Source organism: Amaranthus tricolor, chromosome 4, assembly GCF_026212465.1.
Source record: "Amaranthus tricolor cultivar Red isolate AtriRed21 chromosome 4, ASM2621246v1, whole genome shotgun sequence".
NCBI lineage: Eukaryota > Viridiplantae > Streptophyta > Magnoliopsida > Caryophyllales > Amaranthaceae > Amaranthus > Amaranthus tricolor.
This window is the reverse complement of record NC_080050.1, coordinates 3,046,397-3,071,553: the sequence shown is the minus strand read 5'-3', so window position 1 is coordinate 3,071,553 and position 25,157 is coordinate 3,046,397. Positions and strand designations below refer to the sequence as shown.

Genomic DNA, 25,157 nt, shown 5'->3' with positions numbered 1-25,157 from the left:
AACTTTTGGTTTCTTATCATCTTAACTACTCAATTATATCATCCACTTGTTTTTTGTTTTATTTTCCAACACAATTCCCTTTCTACTAATTTTTACTCAAAAAACGCATGGTGTTAATTGAAGGGACAGAGGAAGTATATGTGTATTCTGATATGAGTACTGACTAGTGAGTTTTTGATTTAGGTTAGTGTCTCAGGTCTGTTATGATTTATCTAACTTAAAGATGCAGATACAATTATGGTTGCTCAAAGATAAGGACACATGGACATGGAGTCAAGGACAATTTCCTTAGCGATTCATTCTGCCCTTTAGTAATAGAATAATATTCATTTGCCTTTTTGATTTCAATTGAAGTTTTCAAGTCCATATTTTTTTGTTGCAGTTAGTAGAATTGAGGAAACTTGGCATTATAATGGCACAGTGACATAAGGTTAAATTCATGAATTGTTTTTCACCCCTCTCTTTGAATGAATTTTACTATATTGAACTAGTACACCATAAATATTTCAAACCCAAAGATTTTACTGTTCAAATTTATTGTACGTGACCCCCTGAAGATTTGCATTTAAAACTTACTGCTTTTGTTAGTGGCATCATACTATCTTGAAATTGTATTGTTCATGATTGATGGATTGGATATTGCCCTTGAGGGTCTTAATTATAGGGGGAAGCACTAGAAGGCAGAGCCATGTGCGGACAAGCTGTAGGTAATATTTATCTTCGTGGAAACTTAATATTATTTAGCCCATTTACTATTTTTTACGGCATGTTTTACTTCAATTGACCAGAAATGATTGGTCTTTGCATGTAGATAAAAGATGCTCTTAATCAACAAAAGAACTAAAATTAGTATTTCCAGTTGTATACTCCTATTTCCATTCTCAAGAAATGACACACTATCTGTCATTGCTCTCTAGTCAGTACTCTTAATTGCTACTCTTGTAATTCGTGATGAAGATAGTGGGATGGGGAGCCCGTACCTTCCGGTCAAAAAATCAGTGTTCAACTGTTTGCATATTATTACTACTATGTCAAAATGGAAAATGGAAGGAGAGGGGAGAGGAGTTGAAATATGTTTATGATGCATTTAGCTATATTTCTTTCATTGCTTGTACACAAAACCCTTGATTAAACGGAATCAAAAACTTTTGTTTGTTTTTCTGAAAAATGGTGTTTACTTTAACTTGAAAAGGAGCCCCAAAAAACTTGGTCATTTTAATCAAGGATGTACTTATGATTCTTAATGCTCCTAACCTTCAACATTTTCTACAAAGTTTAAGGATAAACTTATAAATTATTAATATACATGTCTCTCTCTATATATATCGATAATGATGGATCTTATTAGATTTACCTTTTTGTTATTAAAAGGTGCCACTAAGGTAAGGGGAGGACTAAATGGGAATTGACTGCAGGACCTTACTTGGAGATACTGAATTAATACAAAATATGATTTTCTATAAAATTGACCTTAACTATTGCTTTGATACAAAGTATAACTTTTAGTTATGTATCATTATGTATATTTGTGATAAGAATGCATAAAAAAGAATCAAATATTTTGAGAATTAGAACTTAAAAAATATTTAAAGCTTGATTTAATTAAATTATATTGAATTTTTTGGGCTTAACTAAACTCAATCTTGGTAACTATGATTTTTTGTGAGAATTGAGGTGGGTTGCTGAGGGGATACTTTAAGATATTAATTTAAATCTGCCATGTACCATGAGTTTACTCCAAGTCATTTCTCTGTATTGTTAAATGCTGCAACTCAGAACCCAACCTGGAGAATCTTTAATTACTTTTGACCAGTCATTCTTGCTCTGCTATTGAAAGCCACCCATTTATGTATTCTTGTGGAGAAAATAGTACTCCTTATTTGATGTTGTTTTATTTCTTGAACTTATGATATTGTTATTTTTGAGTGGAGAAAAGGCCAATACATCCCCCTACAGTTGCTTCTAAGTTAATAGAACAGGAATACTTGTAGCCAGAGTCATCTGTCATCAGAAAGAGTCCACCAAAACTTGGGACAGCTTACCAACATGCAACGCTCTTCAATGACCCCGCAACCCTATGTGCTTCCTTGGCCTAATTTATTCTCTCTCCTCCCTTATGGAAAAACCATGTTTTTCATTTTTCATTTTTTTTTAAAATTAAGTCTTCTGTGGTGGAAATGTTGCCTACTAAATCCCCTGCTCCACTACACGTGATGCCATGAGAGGGGTGACCAGATTAGGAGAGACACTTTATAACTTTTTTTTTCCCATTCATTATTATTTTTTCACTTATACTATACTCCTAAATTTAATCTAAAGTTGAAAATTCATAAAAATAGCTTTCCCATTACTGCAACTACCCTTGATTCTTGTGCATGTCATCCCTTCCTAGTTGTTTTCTGGTCTATTATTATTCTCTCTATCTCTCTCAAAGGTTTCAACTTCTCGATCTTAGCAGTCAGTTCAGCTTGCAAGCTCACCATAATTCACTACCTTCCATGTCTACCTTTATTTATTCTCATTATCCTTTTCCCTAGAATAAGAAAGAAAAACAAAATAAGTTAGAAAAGGATTGTAGTAGTACTTTTATGTATTATTGCTGAGGATTTTAGTAGTACTCTAGATTTTATTATTTATGAAATTAAAGCAATTGTATTAATATTTTAGTAGTTGCAAGTAAATGACGCATCTTCTGACACCCACCACGCTTATGCCCACTAAAATCTTCTCACCTTTCCCAGTGAATTATTTTTTGGTATTCAATCTCTTTCTCTTCTCAACTCCCCCTCCACTGTGATTATTTGAGTAGCTCCTGGATTCCTCCTTTAGCCTCTCTCTCTCTCTCCCTCTCCCTCTCCCTCTCCCTCTCCCTCTCCCTCTCTCTCATTTGCATATAATATTTAAATCTCATTAACAAACTTAGCTACAAAAAAAAAAAAGGAAAGATCTGATATAGGTGGGGTATATAGCTTCCCACATTCTTTTACTAGCATATATTGATGGAAAATGCTGTATTTTGGTGGGTAAATATCGAGTTTTTGGCTGGTTTTAAGATCTGAATGTGATGATCCATGGGGAAAAAAGGGAGTACTTCTTGGTTAACTGCTGTTAAAAGAGCTTTTAGATCTCCAACTAAAGAGAATCATGACAAGGGTAGAAATTGCAGAAGGAAAGAAGAACATCATGACCTTCCATCAGAGGATCAAGATGATGAAAAGGTGTTTTTTTGGAAGAGTTGATGTGATGTTGAAGTTTCAGCTTTTGATGGCAAATTGATTATTGGATTCTAATGCTTTCTTTTTCCTGTTACAGAAGAAGGAGAAAAGGAGATGGCTTTTCAAGAAGACCACAAATCAGCAGGAATCATCACCTACTACAGCTGTACAACAGGGCCCTCGAGTAAAGGCTAGTAGTATTGGTGGTCCTGTTGCTGCAGCCACAGGAAGCGATGTGTCTGAGCAGAGGCATGCAATTGCAGTGGCAGTTGCCACGGCTGCTGCCGCAGAAGCTGCTGTTGCCACAGCGCAGGCTGCAATGGAGGTGGCTAGACTTACCAGATCAACACCCAACAATAATGCCAACCATCCCAGAGAACATTATGCAGCTATTCTAATTCAAACTTCCTTTAGAGGATATTTGGTAAGAGTTTGTTTCCTGTTACATCAAAATACTCAAAAAAAAAAAAAAGATTATGATGTATTGAATATTGATCAACATCTGGGTTTGGTTTTAAAAGGCTAGAAGAGCGCTCAGAGCATTAAAAGGGCTGGTAAAGTTGCAAGCTTTGGTAAGAGGACATAATGTGAGAAAACAAGCCAAGATGACATTGAAATGCATGCAAGCTCTGGTTAGAGTTCAATCCCGGGTACTTGATCAGAGAATGAGATTATCACATGATGGTAGCAGAAAATCGACTTTCAGTGACACTAATAGTCTGGTTGAATCCCGCTATCTTCAAGACATAGCAGAAAGAAGATCAGTTGTAAGCTACAATTTCCCTCCTCTTTTTTCCTTCTCACTATTTGGTCTATTACATAAAAATAATGATTGAATCATAAATTTGTATATAATAGTCACATTCAAGAGAACAAAGCAGCATAGCAGAGGATTGGGATGAAAGGCCACACACCATTGAAGAAGTCAAAGCTATGTTGCAGAGCAGAAAAATTGCTGTTCTCAAGAGAGAAAAGAGCCTCTCTCAAGCATTTTCACAGCAAGTAATTCATCTTCCTCCAATCTCCCCCTTATTATTCTTGCCCTTTCTGGGTGTATTTTTTTAGCTGATTTGTGTAATTTGTGTTTGTGATTGACATGATTGGGATATAAGATGTGGAGAAGTGATAGGAGTTCAGTAGGAGAAGAAGAATTTGAGGAGAAACCCAGGTGGTTAGATAGATGGATGGCATCTAAACAATGGGATTCCACTATTTCGGGTTCACCAGCCATTAGAGCTAGAGCTTCAACTGATCACAGAGACTCTGTCAAAACTGTTGAAATTGACACTTCTGAGCCTTACTCTTACTTAGCTCCTAACTCCAGAAGATCAGTAACATCAACATCAGCAAATCACTACCATGCTCAGTACCATAACCAACGTCCATCCTCACCGCTTCACAGTAGGGCTCACCACATCCAATCCCAATCCCAATCACATCATCATTACAACCAACATCAACATCCACCACCCTCAACACCCTCTCCATCACGTGCCCGGCCTATCCAAGTCCGGTCCGCTAGCCCACGGTGTATTAGAGAAGATAGGAGCTACAATAGTCAAGTATCCCAAACACCAAGTTTAAGGTCTAATTACTTCTACAATGGTAACATCCACCCAAATAACAGAGCTCCTAGTGCCACATCTAGCAGTGGTGGGTCCATACCCAATTACATGGCTGCTACAGAGTCCGCCAAGGCTCGTCTCCGATCCCATAGCGCCCCGAGACAAAGACCCTCTACGCCAGAGCGAGATAGAGCCGGGATCGGGTCCGGAGCCGGGGCTAAGAAGAGGTTATCGTATCCCAACCCTGATCCATACAGTGGGGTGGGGGGATATGGGAGTTACAATCTAAGGAGTCCAAGCTTCAAAAGTGTGAGTAATGCTCAATTAGGAATGATGGAACAACAATCAAACTATTCATCTTGCTGTACTGATAGTCTCGGGGGTGAGATTTCCCCTTCCTCAACCAGTGATCTTAGAAGGTGGTTGAGATAACAATTTTCATTAATTGTTGGTTTGCTAACTTTATTAGACAGTGAAAGTCAGTGAGGAGCTGGGAAAGGTTTAATAAATTTATTCTCATCTGTGATACCAATGTTTTGATTATTGGTTGTTGGTTCATTAATTTTTCTGTTTGTAGTTGAAATTGGGGTATACCCTCTTTCAATATCCTAATAGGGTTTGGGATTTTTCTCATTTAATTGTGTATTATCCATGTAATCATATAATTTGTGACTGTCTAAATCTTATTCTAATTGAGCAAAATAACAAATGTTGCTTGTACTAGAAATAACAGTGTATTGCTTCTTTTAGTTGTTTTTTAGCAAATACAAGTTTATCTGCTCTGAACATGCATGTCACTTTCTAATTGATTAAGACTAAGGAGTTATCCTTCAATCTTGATAGCAATAAACATGTGTAGTTATCCTTGTATTTTGGGGGTAATTTTTTAAATTACGATTAATTTATTGACTAAAGAGTTGTAGATAATATCGAACACTTTGTATATTTTCTTTCACATTGTTGTGTAAAACAAATTTTCTTTCAATTTAATGTAATTTTCATGTAAAATTGAATATGATATTTTTATACGTTATGGACTTATTTCCAATTGAATAGAACTTGTGTATGTAACATATAAGTTATAAACATAGACATGTCAATGGTTTTGTGTGACCTGAGATGGAGTATGGAAAGGAAGAAAAGGTGTGAAAGAGTGGTGTGAAGTTGATGCAAGGTGCTTGAACAAGTACAAGGCCGCTCACTTTGGCCGCTCACTCTATACCTCGTTCGAGCACTTGTATAATCAGTTGTTCGTGAGATTTTAATACTATAAATACTTGTTTGTCATACTATTTCCATGTACAGAAAGATAACCTTAAAGAAAAAAGAGAGATACAATAAACTAACAAGTTCTATTCTTCAAGAGCACATTGTTTTTGGAATTCATCACCTTTCAATTTTTGACTTTATGGTTGAAGTACTAAGATACGTTATATGCACATACTTTAGTGTTAAATATTACACTTAAAATGAGCGGTGAATGAAATTTAAATCAGTGACAGTAACGTCACTTTGGTTTTTGATACCATGTTAAGAGATCAACTCAACTAAAACTGATAGTTGAAGTCCTTGAATATGTTATTTACTTTATCATTTACTCTAATAAAAATTTTATTGTTTTTTCTTGTATTTCTCAGTTCTTATTACTTTCAAACATTTATTTTAGCACTAACAGAACTAAAACCGACAAAGTTGAACAAAATAATTTTGATTGGAAGTAAAAAATAGAAAAATTAATTTTACAAACACATCTAAATTGTCCGATCCAAAGATCTAACAAAATTCTTAAATGTTCAATTTAATTTAATTTTAACTAGAATCAAAATTGGTTCTATTAAAAAGCTAATATCTATTGACCTTTTCGCAATGATCAGATAATATTGAATAATATTGACATTCTATCAAAAATATTTCAAATCGACTTAACTTAGATCCCAAAAGAAATCATTAATCAATCTTTGCACATGATTTTAAGTATTCTCCATTCTAAGCTATAATGATCATTCAAACACAAAATATAAGACAAAATGATCTTTCATCATTTAAATTCATCAATAGCCACTAACTAGATAACTTCAAACTAAAAATATTGACTATAATTTAAAAAAAAAATAAGTAGAGTTTTGTATAAAAAAATTCCATAGGAAAAAAGTCATAAAAAAGAAAGATTGTTGTGCAATCATATGTCAAAACAATAATACAAAACAAGTAATCGACTTACACTTCTGATGAGAGCAATATACAAGGTACTCTATTGCTAATAATTGATATATAAGAGTATTCTATTGAATATTTTATAATCCAAAAAACTTAAAAAATAATCTCTCGTCTCAATCAATTTACATATTACTCTCTTTGTTCCATGAAAATGCCGCAATTTCTTTTTAGGTCTTTTTTTTATCATAAATTTCTTTTATAAAAATGCTAATATCACTTTGTTCAATTATCATTTACATATTTCAAGTGTTTATGAAAATGTCCTTTTAACTTGAGCCATTCCAAGTCTTTGTCCCAAAGTGTGGTGCACAATTTAAAAGATTCTCATAGCTACTTGGAGTACATTTAGAAGAAGCTAAGAGTGAAACCCAAAATTTAGTGGGTAAAAGAAAAAGATCAGAAATCATTTGTTCACTGAAATAATTGAAAGAGTACAGAAATTGATGAAGCTTATCAACTACCATGTGTGACCAGCTACATGTTTCTACTCTGCTACTCCACTAAACAACTAGTATGCCTCTCACCACATTTTTCTTTGTTCCTCATGTTGGGAAAATTCAAAAGCATTCTATATTCCCCTAAGTGACCTCAATATGTTAAATGGCTCCTACCTAGGATAGGATATAAGAGGACCGATTAAATGCAATTTCACCCTTACTAATAATAAAACTGACAAATAGGTTGTTTTCGATTGATCTTTAGTAGCAAATGTCATGTGCAACTTTACAGTTTACATCAATAAGGAGTGCACATAGTTTAATTGATTTTTTTTAATTTTACTTTAGTCAGTTATAATACAGAACCAAAAGTTAGCGGTGTTTATTCGGGTCAATTTTGAGCCAGATATTTCGGATCGGTTCAAAATGATTCTTGAGTCCACATTGATATTTTCATTTTTTTGAATTAAATTTGAAGTCGGATTAAGTCGTGCTCGGTTCCAAAGTTGGGTAAATATCTATCATCGGATTTGTTTTAAACACTTCTAACAAAAACACCGTAAATAGTAAATAATTGTGTATGTATATTATTTACTATAAAGATATGCTTGGATTAGATGTAAATGTTTATGGGGGTGAAAACAAAGTCAAAGTAAGAAAATAAAGTTGATAAATGAGAAATTAGTCAAAGTAAGAAAAAATAATTGCAAAATGATGAAAAATGAAAGGAACTCTTAATTTTGTAAGGTAAATATTTATCTTATGGGAGGGTGGAGGAATGTATTACCTTCATAATAGGGGAAATAATCTTCTTTTTCCTTCATTATTTTTATTTCTTATTCATTTCACTTTCTTAACAACTATTTCGACTACTTCAAATGCATCTTTATTTGTTTCATTTCATTAATTTGACTTTATTTCCCCTAAATATTTACACATAATCCAAACATGTCCTAAATAGTAATTTTGCAACTAATAAGTAATTTCAAATGGCTAAAAAGGGAAATTGTAGTTAGTAATTTGAAATGTTTGTAATATTTCCAAATTTCTAATATGACAAGGGACTATTTTGTTTAAACAGTTATGACGTCGTTTGCAACATTGCATGAAAACTGACAATTAGCTATTATCATTGCTATCTTGCTTGCTTTGCTTAAATAGAGTAATTTGACTAATTAAGAAAAGTCCAAAATTTTATTTCCCCTGTTTCATTTTGATATAGTTATATTTTTTGCAACTCGTGTTGGACGAGATTGTCTCAATATGAGACGGATAGTCTAATCAGTTTAATTAAAATTTTCTCAATATGCGCTCAGTATTAGATCTATTTAAGGTCATAATTGATACATTTAAGATTAAAATTGAATTTTTCTATAAGTTATAACTGATCATATTTATTAGTTTAAGGTTAGATCAATATTGAAATTTTTTATAACAAGAAACCTTGAACTCTTGGTCATTTCCAAGAGCATTCATTGAATCAATTGGTAAACATAATTCAAAATCGAAACTTCCTCCACCTTCACATCTATGGTAAGCAAACATTATACCTACAACTTTATTTCCGAGTCCATTATGAACGGACATTGTTGAGAAAAGAGCAATATCACTTTTATTTATCGATGATTAAAGAGTACAAGTACTCTTATGTTCCATTAAAACTATTATGTATGTATTGAATAAGTGTACTTGTATTGTGCAATGTATTAACACTATTATTGATAGTTTTATTAATCATTCATTTGTTGTTGAAATTTATCCATAGAATGATAGAATAGTACTATTTTATTAAACTTCGGTCTGAAATTGTGAAAATAGAACCATATTTATGTAGAAATTGATTAGTTTAACGTCAAAATTGATCACTTATGGGTCCAAATTGATTTTTTTTTAATTGATTTGTTTAAGTTTTATTTTATGTTGAAATTGATACCTTTAAGGTTAAAATTGATACCTTAAATCAAAATTAATAAATGCCCAGAAAATGGAAAAAAAGAGGGAAAGCGTGCTGTTACATGTACGAATTGTGCCGGCCCAAATTGACGGTCTCATAATGAGATTGTCTCATCCAAGTTTTTTGTGTATTTTTTTTGTTATTTCATAATTTCCAAAGCATAGTTTTGTGTTTTAATATCTATAAATACATTTTATAAATGATTTTTAAAAATTATAAATTAAAATACTATACATCGAAACAAATCTAATAGACACATATGGATAAATTTTACTTTTATAAATCCATAACCCATTAGGTTGACCCGAACCCGTCCTTAATCCGCCATATCCCGACCAGAAAGAGACTTGAACTGAAATCGATCCGAAATCTGTCTGACCATTCGTTTGACCTTAAATTTAAACTTATTTAACAAGTCTTAAAAATAAGTGGATAAAAAAAATCTTCAATAAGCCTATTGTTTGAATGTTTGAATGTTTTTCTTTTACCCTTATAATAGAAATTTAATTCTCACAATAACTCAAAGAGTACTAATTTCTTTTTTTTCTTGTGTGTAAAAGTTCTCTCGCCTATGTATAAATAGAAAAATTATAAAATAAATGGATGAATTCGTAAATGAAATAAGGTTACACAAAGCTTTCACATAATAAAAAATTTAATAGTCATGCATACTATTATTGTCTCATTTAGTTTTGCATTTTTATCATACACTAATTTAATCATAAATATCTTAAATTATGAACAATAGAAAATTATAATAAAATATAAATCAAAAAGAATTAAATAAGATCTTAATTAACTATATTTTAAAATATAAATTTAAAATAAAATATAAAAATTGATCACGAATTCTTGTAAGAGATTGAGACGATCTCTTTGAGAGACTATCTCTAATTGGGTCGGCTCATAATAGATTAATAGAAAAAAATAAGAATTAAGCTTTAATGTACTGAATTTGTGAGACGTCTTTCAGAGAGACAGTCTCTCAGGAGACAGATTAAAAATCGATTTATCAATTCTTTTGAAATCTAATACTAGAATGTTTCGGGGGATCACCGTTCAATGTTGATATCTGGATACTGAACCTGCGTTCATTACTTCATAGGCTCAGCCCACTATTACTGTAGCCCATGAGTTGAACATGGGCTTCTCCTTGAAGAGGTTTAATTTTTCCGATATTGATAAGCAAATACTCTTCTGTGAGATGATTTAAGCACTGTGACTGACTTAGACCGAGTAAATATTACTCGAATCATAAACACTATTAATAAATTAAAATCTTGTTTCATATTTTTTTCAAATGTGTAAAGAACAATATAGTTAAGTATGCTGAACCAATTTTAATTTTTATTTTTTTAGTGTCTGTGTTATGCAATTTAATATTGAGCTTATTTTTAATGGAACTTTCACGTTGTTTATAAAAAATTATAAAATTTAAATCCTTAATAATGTATTAAAAATGTAATTTAAGATATGACTTACATGGAACAATAATATAAAAAAGCTTTTTCCAATTGTAGTTGTGATGAAAGTTTCCTGTAAAAGTAATTTTAAAATTATATTAATAATAAGTTGCATGTTTATCACGTACACTACCAAACATGAGAAAATACATACATAACATAATATATACGTGTAGATTAATCGATCATAAATTTTTAGTAGGTAAGAATTATATTCATTAAAGTAGTATTTCAAATGAATTTGAACTCATGCTTTTGTTTTACATATATCTTTGCCTGACTAATATTCCTAAATAATTTTAATGTCTTGTTTTGTAAGTTTTATATATTTTATATTTATATAAATAATCTATTATTGTCTCAAAGTTAATAATAATAATAGGTAACTCTATTAATTACAATTTAATTTTGACTTTTTTAATTCTATTTACATTGCTTTGGTTTTCTTATAAGATTTTTTTTCTTAACAAATATTAGAGGGCTGTTGTTATTTATTTTTTATCTTATTTAGTTGTATAAATTTTATAATTTTATTTTAATCAATCAATCAATGCATGTGAAATGTAACTTCCTTTTCTAAGGATTATTCTCAAGCCGTGGGATTCTTCGGCTGCATTCTCCTTCATGGGTATGGTCGTATGATGACGATGAATCAATGTTACAATAAAATATAATATCATGTAATAGAATAAAATTAACTTACCTTATTTTGTTCCATATATAGCAATTGTTGATGTTTAACATTAATGTTTAATTGTTATTTATCTTAATGACATGCTAGTATTAAAATTAACATGTCAATATAATTAAACAATTTGATTATTCTTTGTGGTAAATCTTTGTAATACCATATGAAATTTTCCAATTGATCTTTTAGTTAATTGTATGATTACATGAAGTAAATTTTTTTAAGGATGCCACATAAAATTTTCAATCCTAATAGTTAATTAGATCATATAGTGCTATATAATGAGTCTAAATATTTAGTTAATTAGATCATATAGTGCTATAAAAATTTTTTAAGCTATCAATAATAAATTTAATAAATGCAATAAATTAAGATATATTGAGTTTAAATATATAATTCATATATTTGGTCTTTTACCTTTGATATTAGATCAAGTAACATATTGCATAAAAAATTTTGAATTCGATTATCACCTAATCAGCCTCCTTTCATTCCATCAGCCTACCTTTATATTTAAGACAACTTATGTTAAATCCAAGTAGTTATTGCCACCATATATATATATATATATATATATATATATATATATATATATATATATATATATATATATATATATATATATATATATATATATATATATATATTAAATACACCAAACAAAAATTAGACAACCTAATGTCCCTAGTCTTTCACAAAAACACGATTAGTTTGAATAAAATTTTTAAACACAATACTAAAGTAATACTCTTATTAATCTAATCCCATTAACCGTGTTGATTATTCTCAAGTTTAATTGACTTTACCTACATTAATAATGTATATATGTCGGCAAGTAATTTATTTTATATTGATAAATTAAATTTCTTTCAAAACTAGAACACATGCCTCAATAATCCATATATATAGTTCATATATTAACCTTAGCTAGATTACTTTTAAATTTCATAAAAATGATATATGTCAATAAGTGTGGTTGGCTTCTTCTAACAAATTTTTGTTTACTTTCATGGTGTTGTAACAATATTTCTTGTGAATGTTTTCTCCCGGAGGAGCCTATTAAATGCTCCTCCGGGAACTCGAATTGCGTTATTACCAATTCGCAGGGCTCGTTCCCTGATCGGAGCGTCTGCCAAGCTGCTGACGCTGTCTATCCTACCACCGAAGCTGAGCTCATTGATGTTGTATCAACAGCAACCATGAACAAGAGAAAGATGAAGGTATATGTTATGTTAGCCCTAGAACTTTTTTATTGATTAAAATAAAACAAGGAGACTTTAATTGAATTAAAGATTTATCATTTTCTAGTTTTCAATTATAATGGATTTTGAAATGATTTATTAGATTATGCGTATTTCTTATGTATACGGAGGTGTATTTATACTTTGTGCTTGCAAGAGTGAAACCGAATTAACTTTTGGCGATTACTCATTAGTAAAGTTGTATATAATTAATCTCTAAAATCTGCTTACGTGAAATTTACTTAACCATATTTTGTTGATAAAATGATGACTGAGAGATTTGGAATTTTATTATGAAGTGATTTTACAATTCTTTTTCAATTGCTAAGTTTGATCAAATTATGTGATAATTTATTATTTGTTATAAATTTCATGTAAAAGTCGAAGAAAAAGATCAGATTTTAAACCTCAAAATCAAAATTTAGAATTATGGCTATACCTGTAGAATTGGTTTGATAAATAAATAAAATATTTTTTATTTTTAACTTTAAAATTATTTCAATATCTCAATATAAAGTGTTAAAAACCCTAGTTATAATTATTTAGGTGGCCCGTTATTTCAGTAAAATATATTTATTTTCTTTTAATTAAGTGATATATTCTTATAATGTACTCCCTAGCTCCGTCTCATTGAATTTGAAGCATTTATCAGTTTGGTCCATCCCACTTAATTTATATCATTTATATTTTTAGACAACACAAATTCTTGTGAAAGACGATCTCTTTGAAAGACCATCTCTGAGTGGGCCAGCTCATTATATATTTTTTAAAATATTGTAAGTAGGCATTAAGAATAATGTAAGTACACATTTAAGATATTGAAGTAGGCATTAAAGATACGGTGTGTAAGCATTAAGGATAATGTAAGTATGCATTAAGAATATGGTAAATAGACATTAATCTTTAATGGGCTGGACTTAAGATATGCCTCTTAAAGAGACGGTCTCTCAAGAGACTAGTTGTTTAGACAATGGCTCATCACTTCCTTTTAATCTAATTCATACATTTTAACTCTCTTTTATTTTCATCCATATAATTCATTCTGTCTCTTTATTTATTATCATTATCTACCTTTTTCTTAAAAAAAACTCTGTTTTTTCTCTTTAATACAATCTATCTTCAATCTCTACAAGATAGAGAGAGAATCTATGTAAGTAGTCTCTTTTTATTGCAAAACGAAACTCATTTACCTAGTTGTTGAAATCATCTTATAAAAATTGGTACACCATAACATTATTGTGCATCCGATGTATACTAAACTTATTAATATGTTTATTATCATTAATTATTATTGGTCAATAATATCAATTAGTATAGATATAGATGACTTGGGGTTTTCATACCGAATAATTTTCATGCATTACGTTACTTGAGTCGTACAAGTTAAATGACATGCGTGTTTCAATATTTAATGATTAATGATTAATGATTAATGATAGACTAATGTAGGTATTAGAAGTCAACTTTAGATGTATGTAAACAGACAAGAAAAAATTTATTAGACAATTTTCAATGTATCTAAAAGTGTAAGCTGGTTTTTTTGATATTGTATCAGAAGCAATGTGATAAAAGATTATGTGTTCGAATTGTATTCATCCCTTATTTAAAGTGGAATATTTCGCTTTACAACTGTGAAGAATTTTTGCTGTATCAACACATCTAATTCAAAAAGCTCTCATATAAAGGAGTATGTTAGAGTACATAACATATTATAAGAGCCTCAACTATTAAATTTAAGTATTTGGTTGAAATGGCTTCTTGAGTCTAGGTTAAAGAGAACTCATTTGTATTAAATAATAACGTAGATAATACATTTTAAATTCAAGTCAACTAAAATGTTAAATATATATCCAAAAATTATGGGGTTAGCTAGTGATCCAATGCTTTCTTTTCACCCTGGTAACAAATTAAAAATTCAATTTTAACCACTCATGGTATGAATTAATTTTTTCATTCCACTTTCATATAAAGTTTTTTTAGCCTATTTGAATAAAAAAATTCTTCAAAATTAAAGTTACCATGGTATTACACGTACATCATCGTAATGTCTCTACTTTCTTAAACTTTAGTAAATCATAATTTAGCTTATAACCTATATTGAATTGATATGCTAGCATAAGCTATCATTCTTTAAAATTTTAAAATAATTTTCTTCTACATAACTCAAATTTTTAAAATCATTTTCTTAATTCTAATGAAGCATGAGGACAATGATATTATCTAGCGTTATGAGTGGTGTGATTTGAGTGCACAAATTGATGTGTGCATTTAGTGTGTTTTTTGGGATGGAATCCTATGAGTGTGTTAATGTGGGTGTTTAAGTTGGTAACTTAATATTTGTAGTGTTTAAGTGAGATTTATTTGGTTAAGTAATCATAGGAGTTATTGGTCTTGATAGTATTTTAGTGAAGAAGTGCAAAAGATTTCTTGATGATACTTTGATATGTTAGTCGAGTAAAAAGGACAAAAAGGAATACTGAAGGTCGCTCGACCGAGCATGCTCTTAGATGGGTCGAGCGAATAAACAGAATACATCTAGTAGCCTGCTGTAGCCCGCTCGACCGAGCGAGCCTCTGTTCCGGTCGAGCGGTTCCTCTGACGATTCATAAGCTGTTGTGTTTTGTCCCTTTAACTTCTTGGAGTTATTTCAAAGTAGTTATTACTTAGAATTAAGGTTGTATTCTCATGGAATGTACTTACTATTATAAATAGAGAGCTCTCATGTTCACCAAGGTACATCAAACACATCAAACACAACCCCTAAGCCAAACACATAGCCTTTGTTTTATCTCTTACTTAATTGTAATACTTCATTTGTAAGAGTGTTTTACTCCATTAAAATAATATAAACAAGCAACTACACACCATGGAGGAAACCTCCTTAAATCTTTGTGTCAATTTTGCAAATTTTATTTTATCAAACGTTTGTTAGTTCATTGAAAATATTATCGTTCATCAAAGTTCTTAACATCGTTTCAATCTTGGCAAATTATTTCATCTAGTATATTTCTTAAATATTATTTGTGTATATCTTTCAGTGCATTTTTTCATGTTATTTTAAAATTTTTAATTAAGTATAATTATTAGTATTAATTAATGTTGTATGTCATATATATTCCATATATCCACAAATTGCTTTTAAGTAGGAGCAGTAATAGGTTAATAAAATAACTTAAATTAGCTTATTAAAAGTTAAATTTTCATCTGATTTGTTGTTAAAAAGGAAGAGTAAAAAAGTAATAGGTTGATGAAAAATAATAAAAAAGATTTTAAAATTTAAAGAATTAAAAAATTAAGAAATAAAATGTTGATTATTTTAAGTGATTATTGGCACCCCCTGTGAACCATTGTTGTTTGACTCAAAAACTCCTCATTTAAGTGAAATTGTGCTTTTTCAGAGAGACAGATAATATTTATATTTCAATTACTATTAATAATTAACCCAATAAATTAAATATATACAGGTAGCAACAAGATACAGTCACAGCTTCCCGAAATTAGTGTGCCCTGATGGAGAAGACAGTCTACTCATTAGCACAAAGAACATGAACAAAATAATCAAAATAGACAAACTGTCTAAAACTATTACAGTCCAAAGCGGGGTGACGCTTGAGCAACTGATCAAAGAGGCAGCGAAAGCGGAGCTAGCGCTGCCTCATACGCCCTACTGGTGGGGCCTAACCGTAGGCGGAATGCTGGGAACAGGTGCTCATGGAAGTTCGTGGTGGAAGGGAGGAAGTGCTGTCCATGACTATGTTATTGAGCTTAGAATTATTAGTCCTGGTGAGGCTAGTGATGGGTATCATAAGATTAGAACACTTAAGGAAGGGGATGCTGATCTTGATGCAGCTAAAGTCTCACTTGGTGTTCTTGGAGTAATTTCTCAGGTAATTTTTTTTTTTTTGAAAAATTCTTAGGTTGGTTAATTCTAGATAATTATATGTAAGTGATAAGATGAAAATTGGCGTATTAACACATCATGCGATTTAACTATTAGTTTAAATTTTTTATTGAGTTGATTTTTTAACATGGTATTAAAAGTCAACGTGACAAGAGGTTACAGGTTCAAATTTCATGTTGGAAATATTTCACATGTAAAACAAGATATCACATTGATAAAAAAAAGGTTGTTGACTTGCATTTATATTGGGTGAGCTAATTCTCGTCCAACCATATAATTTTGGGAAACAATAAACCTCACCAAGTGTATGTGCAAATCAACGCTCTTCACCTGTGGGTTTGTAGGCCTGAGTCAACAAGTGGGTCATGGTGAGATTATGTGACGAATTGTCACGACCTAATATTTCAACCACCCCTTATTTAAAGTGCAATATGAGCGCTAATTATGAGGAGGACCTGGGAAACATCCATGCTTCTAGGCTTATAGCCCAAAGGACTATCATAGAAAAAGGCGTGTTAAAATATATAATATATTTTAAATGCTAAATTATTAATTTAAGTTTTTAATTGAATTGATTTTTTGACATAACAGTTTTACCAATAAAATCAAATTAAACGAAATTTAACGAGATTGACTACCGATACGAGTACGTTATACAGATGCACAATAACACAAATACTTGATCATAAATCACATGCTCAAGTAAACTAAACAACATGACTTGATCCAAACAATACTCTTCTCTATACAAATATAGGAATCGACCAATAGTCAAAACTCCAAACAAGTGAGCCAAAAACACATTTGACTCACACTAAGTGATTCTCAAGATTCTACAAAATATATATATATATATATATATATATATATATATATATATATATATATATATATATATATATATATATATATATATATATATATATATATATATATATATATTTATTTGGCATTTTTGATGCATAGTATTATGGATTTTTATAACCTATGCACGTGATTTTAATTATAAAATAGGTAATTTTTATTAAATCGATTTAATTCAATTTTTTTAAAAAAATTTATTACATTTGCTAATTTTAAAATATTACAAATTAACAAATTTATCTATTGTGTAAATTAAACCTATGCACCTAGTGTATAAATTATAAATATTGTAGTATTATTATTTAGGATATTACATATGTAATACAAATTAAATTACTTTTGACCAACTTTACGATTGAGCTTAATAAATCATTACAATGATGATTAGGGCATATATATACCTCAATTAAGACCTAAATTGATTTCTAATTTTTGACATTGTTATGAGAGGTGAGAAAAGATAATCCTTAAATCTTAATTTTTTTGACCGACTAGAAAATGATTTGAGCAAAAAAATATGTTGAAATCGACATGTTGTTCAATTTAGGCACACATTAAATTCATAAAAGACTTAACTCAAAACGGTACCTTGACTCAAACATAGATCCGATGACTCGAATTACTACCCACCTACTTTATTTGTATTGATTGGTACAATAAGAAGTCATGCCTACAAACATAGTTTTTATTTTCATAAAAAGTATTTAAAAAAAAATCATATATATTGTGCAGAATTCTGAGTTGATAATTATAACTGTGACTATACATAATGTGTTACATATTTTGTAAAGGTTACGTTGAAAGTAGAGACTTTGTTCAAGAGATCGATAACTTATGAGACAAAGGATGATGACAACAACCTAGGAGAAGAGGCCATAAGCTTTGGTAAGAAACATGAATTTGGAGACATTACATGGTATCCTAGCCAACGACAAGTTAGTTATCGTATCGACGACAGAGTTCTTTCTAACACCTCCGGCAATGGTGTCAATAAACTTTTCGGTTTCCGTTCAATTGCTTCACCCGTCTTAGTATCCAATCGAAAAATAGGTAATCTTCATTTGGCTCTTTCACATTAGTCTTCATATCCATTAGGGTAACTCTATAGTGGTTGACTTGTAATAAATTTTGAAAAATTAAATTTATGCAAATATTTTTACTAAATTCGAGATCATTGGTGGTTACATTAAAATATTGTCATGTATGTAGAAATATAAATTTCTAAAAAAATTATTTGCTATTTTTAGTACTCCCTCCAATTCAGAGCAAATGCCCATATGATTTTTTGACACTTTTCATCGATTACTGATCTGAATTTGTATTTTATTCTTAATCATGATATTAAAATATAGTCAAGTGGAATTTTGTTTGATTCGTTTCAATGTAAATTTTATTAATGTAAATTTTATTAATATCAAATTTTTATAATTTTTAATTATGCACAATTACAGATATTTAAGATTGAATTAATGCATTGGATAGAGTGCAAAACTAAATAGGACAATTGGTGTGAATTGGAGGAAGTATATTATTTGTATTTTATTTTTATTATTAGTATCGAATATAAATAGCTCAGATTTCATATTGAAAAGAATAAACGGTTAAAATTGAATATTGTGGTGGCATCATTAAATAAATTACACGATTTTTTATTACCTTCTTGAAAGGATAAGATATCTCTTTACAATAGTTTATGGTGTTTTATGTAATGTTTGAATATTCAGAGGAAGTGGCAGAAAAATTTGGGTATGCAGATTTAAAATGCTTCTGGGGTAATTCAACAACTGCAGCACTGGAAGCTATAGCTTTTGGATTGACAAATAATGGTATAATTTTCTTATCTTGTTTTATCAATACACCATATAATTTGTTTTTCATATCAAGTCTAGACTCTAGTTAAACTCACAATTCACAACTTATAACTTCCAACCAACTAACAATGTTGATATTTATAAAATAATAAAGTATAAATTAGCATATATATTTTTAATTATATTGAGCCCATCAATTATTAGTTAAAGTAAATCTATTATATTGAAATATTGTGTACTAATTAGTAGTCATTTGTTATCGTACATGCCAATACAAGACATTAGTATAGGATGATTCGATAACTACTCATATTTGTATGTTTATTGAGCAATTACTAGATTGTTGTATACTCGTTCTTTTTTCAATGATGTTCTCATTCGTTATATAATTTGGACATAATTAACATTGTTCATTCTAATTTTATTATTTTATTAATACTTATAGTTCCTACATATCTTCTACTAACTTTATTTTAACATTTTTATATTGCTTATAGTTCTCAAATGTTTTTCACTAACTTTATTTAAATTTTATTTTAATAATTATGCAACAATTTATTATTGTAATTTTTTAATGTTTATGGTTCATATTTTTTCTCCATCAACTTTATTTTTTAATAAATCATATATCCACCGTTTAAAAGATTTAATCTTTCTTAATTTTCGTGAACATTTCTCATGAGAACACCAATAGGGAATAAAGGAAGTGTTATTACGTTATATATATTACCAAGTTTAATATCAATATGATATTTTTTTTTTATCAAAACACTCGATCAGACAATGATTTTGTTATAGCCATGGCCAGCAGATCATTGGCGATTGGGCACCATGAACGAAGGCTGGAGGCCCAAAACTTATTATATTTGATTTTTTAATTAACTATTAATAATATAATATTTTTAACAACACATGTAAATCTTCATATAATTTGATATTTTTTTTTCATAATTAATAACGATTTACAAATGACTACTTATTTGATAATCATTGATTTTAGGGTTTTCACTAGTAGGTACCTTTTGACTTTTTTCATTTATAATTTCTCAATCTAGTTAACTAGTTAATGCTATTATTCCTATCAAAAAAGTATTCTTGCTATTATTTTGTTGTATTTTTCTTATTTAATTAACATAATCAAACAAATAGTACATTATTTAATAAAAATGATATAGTAATTTACTAATGTCACTTAAACAATGGGCAAATACATTTGTACTCAAATAGCTCATATTTAACTTTCGCTTAGAGCCTTTATTTTCGGAGACTATCCAGATTAGAGTTAGTGTCGGCAAAGCTAATAATACTTCATATTTTTGTACGTAGGTTATTTATTTACTGGCTACCCAGTAGTTGGTTATCAAAATAATGTTCAATCAGCAGGAGGATGCATTACACCAGGAAATTGTTTACTCCCATCCTATTGTGCATGGGACCCAAGAGTGAAGGGACAATTTTTCTTCATAAATGGATTTAGTATATCAATCTCTAAAGTGAAGAACTTCCTAAAAGATGTACAACAACTTATAAAACTTGAGCCAGAATCCTTGTGTGGATTAGAACTATACAATGGCATTCTAATGAGGTATGTTACCGCCTCGAGTGCTTATCTTGGAAAAGACGAAGATGGAATAGACTTCGATATAACTTATTATCGTAGCGAAGACCCGTTAATTCCTAGGATGTTCGAGGACATACTCGAGGAAATCGAGCAAATGGCTATGTTTAAGTATGGGGGCGTGCCACATTGGGGTAAAAATCGGAATGTAGACTTTGTGGGTGCCATCAATAAGTATAAGAATGGGAACAAGTTTTTGGATGTGAAGCAAAGGTATGATCCTTTGGGATTGTTTTCAAGTGTGTGGACTGATCAAGTTTTGGGATTGAAAGATGGATTGAGTATTGATAAAGAAGGGTGTGCCCTTGAAGGGCTTTGCTTGTGTTCTAAGGACATTCATTGTGCCCCTAACAAAGGCTATTTTTGTAAATCGGGTAGGGTTTTTAAAGAAGCTAAGGTTTGTAGAAAGGTGAAGTCCAATGGAGATTTTTAATTTAGGAAAGATATTTGTGTGAGCGATCTTTATTCTTATGCGAAATTGTATGTTGTAATTAGATTATTTATAATTTGTTAAATTAATGTTAAGTCAGATGTTTAAAGACAATATAAGTTTTTCTTATAATTAGAGTTAAATATATAATTTAAAACAAAGAGTAGATAATATTGAACTCGTGATATTTTTGTTACATTGGCTTTTAATATCTTTTCAGGGAATCAATTCAACTAATAATGTTAATGGATAGTTGTAACCCTTAATATGTTATATACCTTATCAATGAATAATATGATGATTACTCGTGTTTGGCCTAGCTGCTTAAGTAGTTGTTAATTATATAACAAGACTAAAAAATAATTTTTGAAAATATTATTGTTCATTGAAGTAGTAGTTCAAGTCGTGTTTAGTCGTACAGAAACTTATTTTGATAGTGTTACAACATGTAGCATTTTAAGTATAAAGTAGGGTTTTTAGATATTCTCTATATTCAATAAATTATATTCTTTCAGTTATTAAACTATTATTTTTACCGATTATAATAATTTACAAAACTAGTTAGATAATAAAATATCTAACAACTACATTTATACAACTACATCTACTCTAAAGTCAAAACTAGCAATTACCTCTTCAACTAAGTTGCGTGCGGCATGTTCAAATGAAAATTGGGATCATAAAAATAAGAACACATGTGATTAATCAAAGAAAAGGAGCAACAAACAACACAATATGAGAATTGAGAATATATAGAACCAAGGTAATGGTAGGACTAAAATCGGTAGAATCGGATCGTAGGATCATGTGATCCTACAATATACATTAATGTGTTTTGGATTACTAATTATTAATTAAAATTGTTCTTTTTTTTAAGTTTTAAGGTGTAAGTAAAAACTTATTTTACTTCATCTATTAAATTTGAAAAAGAATACTTATAATAATCACTTTAAAGTGCAAATTAAGAAAACTTGAATTTTATAAAAGTATTAATATAATTATTTTAAATATATATATATATATATATATATATATATATATATATATATATATATATATATATATACATATTTATATATATATATATATATATATATATATATATATATATATATGTATATATATAAATATGTATATGTATATATATATATATATATATATATATATATATATATATATATATATATATATATATATATATATATATATATACATATATATACATATACATATATATACATATATATATATACATATATATATATATATATATATATATATATATATATATATATATATATATATATATATTTATATATATATATATATACATATATATATATACATATATATATATATATATATATATATATATATATATATATATATATATGTATATATATATATGTATATATATATATATATATATATATATGTATATATATATATATATACATATATATATATATACATATATATATATATATATATATATATATATATATATATATATATACATATATATATATATATATATATATATATATATATATATATACATATATATATATATATATATATATATATATATATACATATATATATATATACATATATATATATATATACATATATATATATATATATACATATATATATATATATATATATATATATATACATATATATATATATATATATATATATATATATATATATATATATATATATACATATATATATATATACATATATATATATATATATATATATATATATATATATACATATATATATATATATATATATATATATATACATATATATATATATATATATACATATACATATATATATATATACATATATATATATATATATATATATATATATATATATATATATATATATGTATATGTATATATATATATATATATATATATGTATATATATATATATATATGTATATATATATATATATATGTATAAATATATATATGTATATATATATATATATATATATATATATGTATATATATATATATATATATATATATATATATATATATGTATATATATATATATATATATATATATATATATATATATATATATATATATATATATATATATATGAAATTGAAATCTGAATTATATGAAAATGTTTTACAATTAAAACTATCCTTATAAGGTCGTTGGATCGTAGCATTGTAGAATCGTGTTATAATCCTACCACTTAAATTCTTGAGCTAAGTAGGATTGCACGATTGATTCCACCATATTAAGATCCTACCTACAATCCAAATCGGTCACCTATTTTTAAATTGTAGGATTGTAAAATCGTACATCAAAATGCCAATTATGATAACTATGTATACTATAGAACATTGAATTCATTTATGAATGAAGCACTTCTATATATTGTCACTATTGTGAAAAACTATCTTTTATTTTGACAACCTTAAAATAAAAAGTCTAATACATAATAATTTATATTAACTGATTTAATTTAACTCATATATAACACGTATTTTAAAGTGAAATCGTTTTAAACAATTATGTTATACTACACATACGAACAAGTTGGGTACAAGACCAGGCTGGGTTTTCTAAACTAAACTACTAGCCTGGCCCAAACATTCTTCATTTTCTAAAGAGCCACTATTTTGTCGGAGATTCACAATTCAAAGCGTCAAGAATTCTTGAAGACATTTTTCCAAATCATCCAACCGGGTAACCCAATCACTCTTAACAGTAATGGGTCGGATCTTATCATAATCAACAACCTTTTTCTTCCCATCATTCTCCTTCTTCAAATTACTCGACCCAATATTCTTCAGCCGTTGTTGCTGTTGCTTCTTTATGCTTAACTTTTTAGCATTAGCTCTTTGTAAAGCCCGTAAAATATCCGACCCGCTTACCTCTTTATCCGTATCGATCTCTTCTTTTCGTCTTCCTTTGTTGGGCTTTTCATCCTGTTGCTGGGCCGGATTCGGATTTAACTTCTTTGATGGGCCGGATTTGATGGATCCAAGAACTGCCAGGCCGAGCCCACTAACCGCTTCGTTCGTTCCGGCGGCGTTAACGGAAAAGCGTCGGTTTCTGACGGCTGAGAGGGGTGTAGTAGGTGGTTGCAGAAGCTTCGAGAAGAAAATGGAATGTGTAATTGGAATTGGGTTTGGGAGGAAGGTTTGAGAAGAAGTGGTAGCCCACATGGTTGTCAATAATAGTCGATTTCATGATTTTGGTATCTTATTATATAAGACATTAAGACCATTTGGCAGGGTTTTTGTGGATGTTAGAAATTGGAATATGCATTGCCAAATTGTGTGGGTTTGAATTACTTTTAAAGGTCGAGAGTGAGTTAAGGCCAATCCAAACTAAATTGAAACAAAAATGAACTAATGCTCTTTTTAATTCTTACCTTTGTCATTATAAAATTTGGCAATTGTTGATTGGATAGGATAACTTATCCAAAACTACATAAATTCTTATATGAGATGTTCTTATAGTGAGGCAATATTTATTGAGTATTTGGCGTATTAATGTGATTACTTACCATTTTAAAATAATCTATTAAAAAAGTAAGCTAATTATAAGAGCTCGTCTTATGGTGACATGGTCTCATATAAGATGACTTGAAACAAATAAGATAATAGCTGATCTTGGACAAGGCGGCCTCATAATGAGACTGTCAATTTGGACTGGCCCAATTTACGCGTGTAACAACCTGGGCATTTTTTTTTTCTGAGC

The 25,157-nt window shown here is 29.0% G+C and overlaps 3 protein-coding genes across 3 annotated transcripts; 2 read left to right on the top strand and 1 right to left on the bottom strand.

Moving 5' to 3' along the window:
- Positions 1-1,475: 1,475 nt before the first annotated feature.
- LOC130810738 (protein IQ-DOMAIN 17-like) lies at positions 1,476-5,564 on the top strand. The gene is made up of 5 exons (XM_057676871.1): positions 1,476-3,218; positions 3,313-3,639; positions 3,737-3,982; positions 4,074-4,217; positions 4,328-5,564. The coding sequence occupies exons 1-5, from the start codon at positions 3,072-3,074 to the stop codon at positions 5,210-5,212; spliced, it is 1,749 nt and encodes a 582-aa protein (XP_057532854.1). The 5' UTR covers positions 1,476-3,071; the 3' UTR covers positions 5,213-5,564.
- A 6,915-nt stretch (positions 5,565-12,479) lies between these two features.
- LOC130810541 (probable L-gulonolactone oxidase 4) lies at positions 12,480-21,589 on the top strand. Its single transcript, XM_057676645.1, has 5 exons — positions 12,480-12,759; positions 16,245-16,667; positions 18,337-18,595; positions 19,270-19,371; positions 20,683-21,589. Exons 1-5 carry the CDS (start codon positions 12,493-12,495, stop codon positions 21,405-21,407), a joined length of 1,776 nt encoding a protein of 591 aa, XP_057532628.1. The 5' UTR covers positions 12,480-12,492; the 3' UTR covers positions 21,408-21,589.
- Positions 21,590-23,781: 2,192 nt separating this feature from the next.
- LOC130810392 (uncharacterized) lies at positions 23,782-24,853 on the bottom strand. The gene has a single exon (XM_057676433.1). It carries the CDS (start codon positions 24,617-24,619, stop codon positions 24,089-24,091), a length of 531 nt encoding a protein of 176 aa, XP_057532416.1. The 5' UTR covers positions 24,620-24,853; the 3' UTR covers positions 23,782-24,088.
- Between the last annotated feature and the right edge of the window lie 304 nt (positions 24,854-25,157).